At 41.6% G+C, this 2,129-nt stretch overlaps 1 protein-coding gene across 1 annotated transcript; it reads left to right on the top strand.

Annotated features, from left to right (window-relative positions):
* Window positions 1–11: 11 nt before the first annotated feature.
* LOC105560979 lies at window positions 12–1,565 on the top strand. Its single transcript, XM_012010565.1, has one exon. It carries the CDS (start codon window positions 12–14, stop codon window positions 1,563–1,565), a length of 1,554 nt encoding a protein of 517 aa, XP_011865955.1.
* Window positions 1,566–2,129: the final 564 nt, after the last annotated feature.

The raw sequence follows: 2,129 nt of genomic DNA on the forward strand, positions 1-2,129 counted from the left end.
AATCTACCATAATGAATCCTACTTATCTACCGCATCACGGCGTATTGCACGAATCTAGTCTTACAACGAAGTTACGCGTAGTGTTCGATGGGTCGGTCAGAACTACGGCGGGAATCTCACTAAACGATACTTTAATGATCGGAGCGCGATTACAAGACAATTTAATTGATATCATGTTACGATTTAGATTGCATGCCATTGCAATCACAGCCGATTTGAAAAAAATGTATAGACAAATTTTGGTTCACGAAGCCGATAGAGATTATCAAAGGATTCTGTGGCGGTCGTCGGTGGGCGAACCTATACGAGAATTTCGATTAAACACCGTAACATACGGATTATCGTGTGCCCCGTTTTTGGCCGTGCGTTGCGTGAGACATTTGGCAAGTAACGCGGACGATCGATTGATGCAAGCGTCTCAAGTCTTACTCAATGATTTATACGTGGATGATATATTAACCGGTGTTAGTTCAATTGACGAGGCAACCGATTTGATTAAGCAATTAAAGGAATTGTTAAATGATGGAGGATTTGAACCACATAAGTGGCGATCAAATTATAAAGAAATTTTACATGAATTACACTCTAGTGAACGGATCGAAGAATCGTTAACTGTCGCGAGCGATGTAAATGAGACACATATAAAAACATTGGGTTTGACTTGGCATCCCGAGCGAGACGTGTTTGAGTTTTCTGTCAATTCCATAACAAGGGCGAGTAAAACGAAAAGAGAGGTTCTATCTGCAATATCGCGGTTGTTCGATCCATTGGGATTGATAAGCCCTATACTAATTAGAGCAAAATTAATTATGCAAGGAACTTGGGCCGCAAATTTGAAATGGGACGATTTACTAACCGACAAGCTTCATAGGGCATGGATTGAATACACTGATGATTTAAATGATATTAATACGATCCAAGTTCCTCGTAGAATCATTGCGAGTGCGAGTGCGAGACGATTCTATTTACAGGGGTTTTGCGACGCCTCAATGAAAGCGTACGGTGCGTGCGTATACCTGCAAACGATGGACAACCATAACAAGGGTAGATCTATATTAATTTGCTCGAAATCTCGAGTCGCACCGATCAAAAGCAAGACAACGACCCTGCCGAGACTTGAGCTTTGCGGCGCTGTTGTTTTAGTACGATTGTTGAAGCATGTTTGCGAGGCGCTTAAAATTGAAGTCAGCGGAATGTATGCATGGAGCGATTCAATGATTGTGTTGGCATGGATAGCGGGCGATCCGTCTCGCCAAAAAACTTTTGTTGCGAATCGAGTCGCTGAGATTCAAACGATTGTCGCGTCAAGTAATTGGTATCATGTCAAGAGTGAGCACAATCCTGCCGATCTGATTTCACGAGGTACAAGTTTACGAGAATTAAAGGAGTCAAGTCTTTGGTGGGAAGGTCCTAAAATTTTGTCAGAATTTTTTGAGAATATAAAGGGATTAAATCGATTGCTAACTTGTTCACAAACGGAAACAGAATTTATTGAATCAGAGCAAAAGAAGGAAATCCAAGTCTTTTTAATAGTTGACTCAAAGCAATTAATTTTACAATTGTAACGAAGTCCAGCTCCTCCCGGTTCCGGACAGGATTCCGGCAGGAATTATTTTCAATCGGACACGCGGTTCCGATTGACGGTCGGAGGAGCTAGCGTTCTCGCGGTCGGTATTTTGACGTGCTGTGTGAACGGTTCGAGTGAATGGATCCTCCGTTCCTCCTGTTGCCGAATATGCTCAGCTCCAGGGCCGTCGGGAGGAAAGGAGGCAAGGTAGATTTTAATTCGTAGATAGAGTCAATCGCTTGGAAGGGATTCGGAATAAGTCTTACAGGTGTTTTCGGTTTAACAATAGGAACAAGGTTTTATTCGAAGGATATAATACATAGGAATCGAGGTAGTTACAATAGGTACGCCCTATAGGTAAATACAGAAGAAAGAGAGGATTAGTAAATACAAGAGTCCGCCCTGTAGGTAAATATAAAGAAAAGGAATATGATTAGACGGATGGTAGTATGGAAAATACGCAATGATCGGAACACGGAAAATAATACGCAATGATCTGGTTTTGACAATAAGATACGAGAAATACGGAATTTAATCGGAGTACGGAAAATAATCAGTACAA

The sequence above is a fragment of the Vollenhovia emeryi genome, unplaced genomic scaffold, assembly GCF_000949405.1.
Source record: "Vollenhovia emeryi isolate VEMERY1.0 unplaced genomic scaffold, V.emery_V1.0 DF945613.1, whole genome shotgun sequence".
In the NCBI taxonomy this organism is placed as follows: domain Eukaryota; kingdom Metazoa; phylum Arthropoda; class Insecta; order Hymenoptera; family Formicidae; genus Vollenhovia; species Vollenhovia emeryi.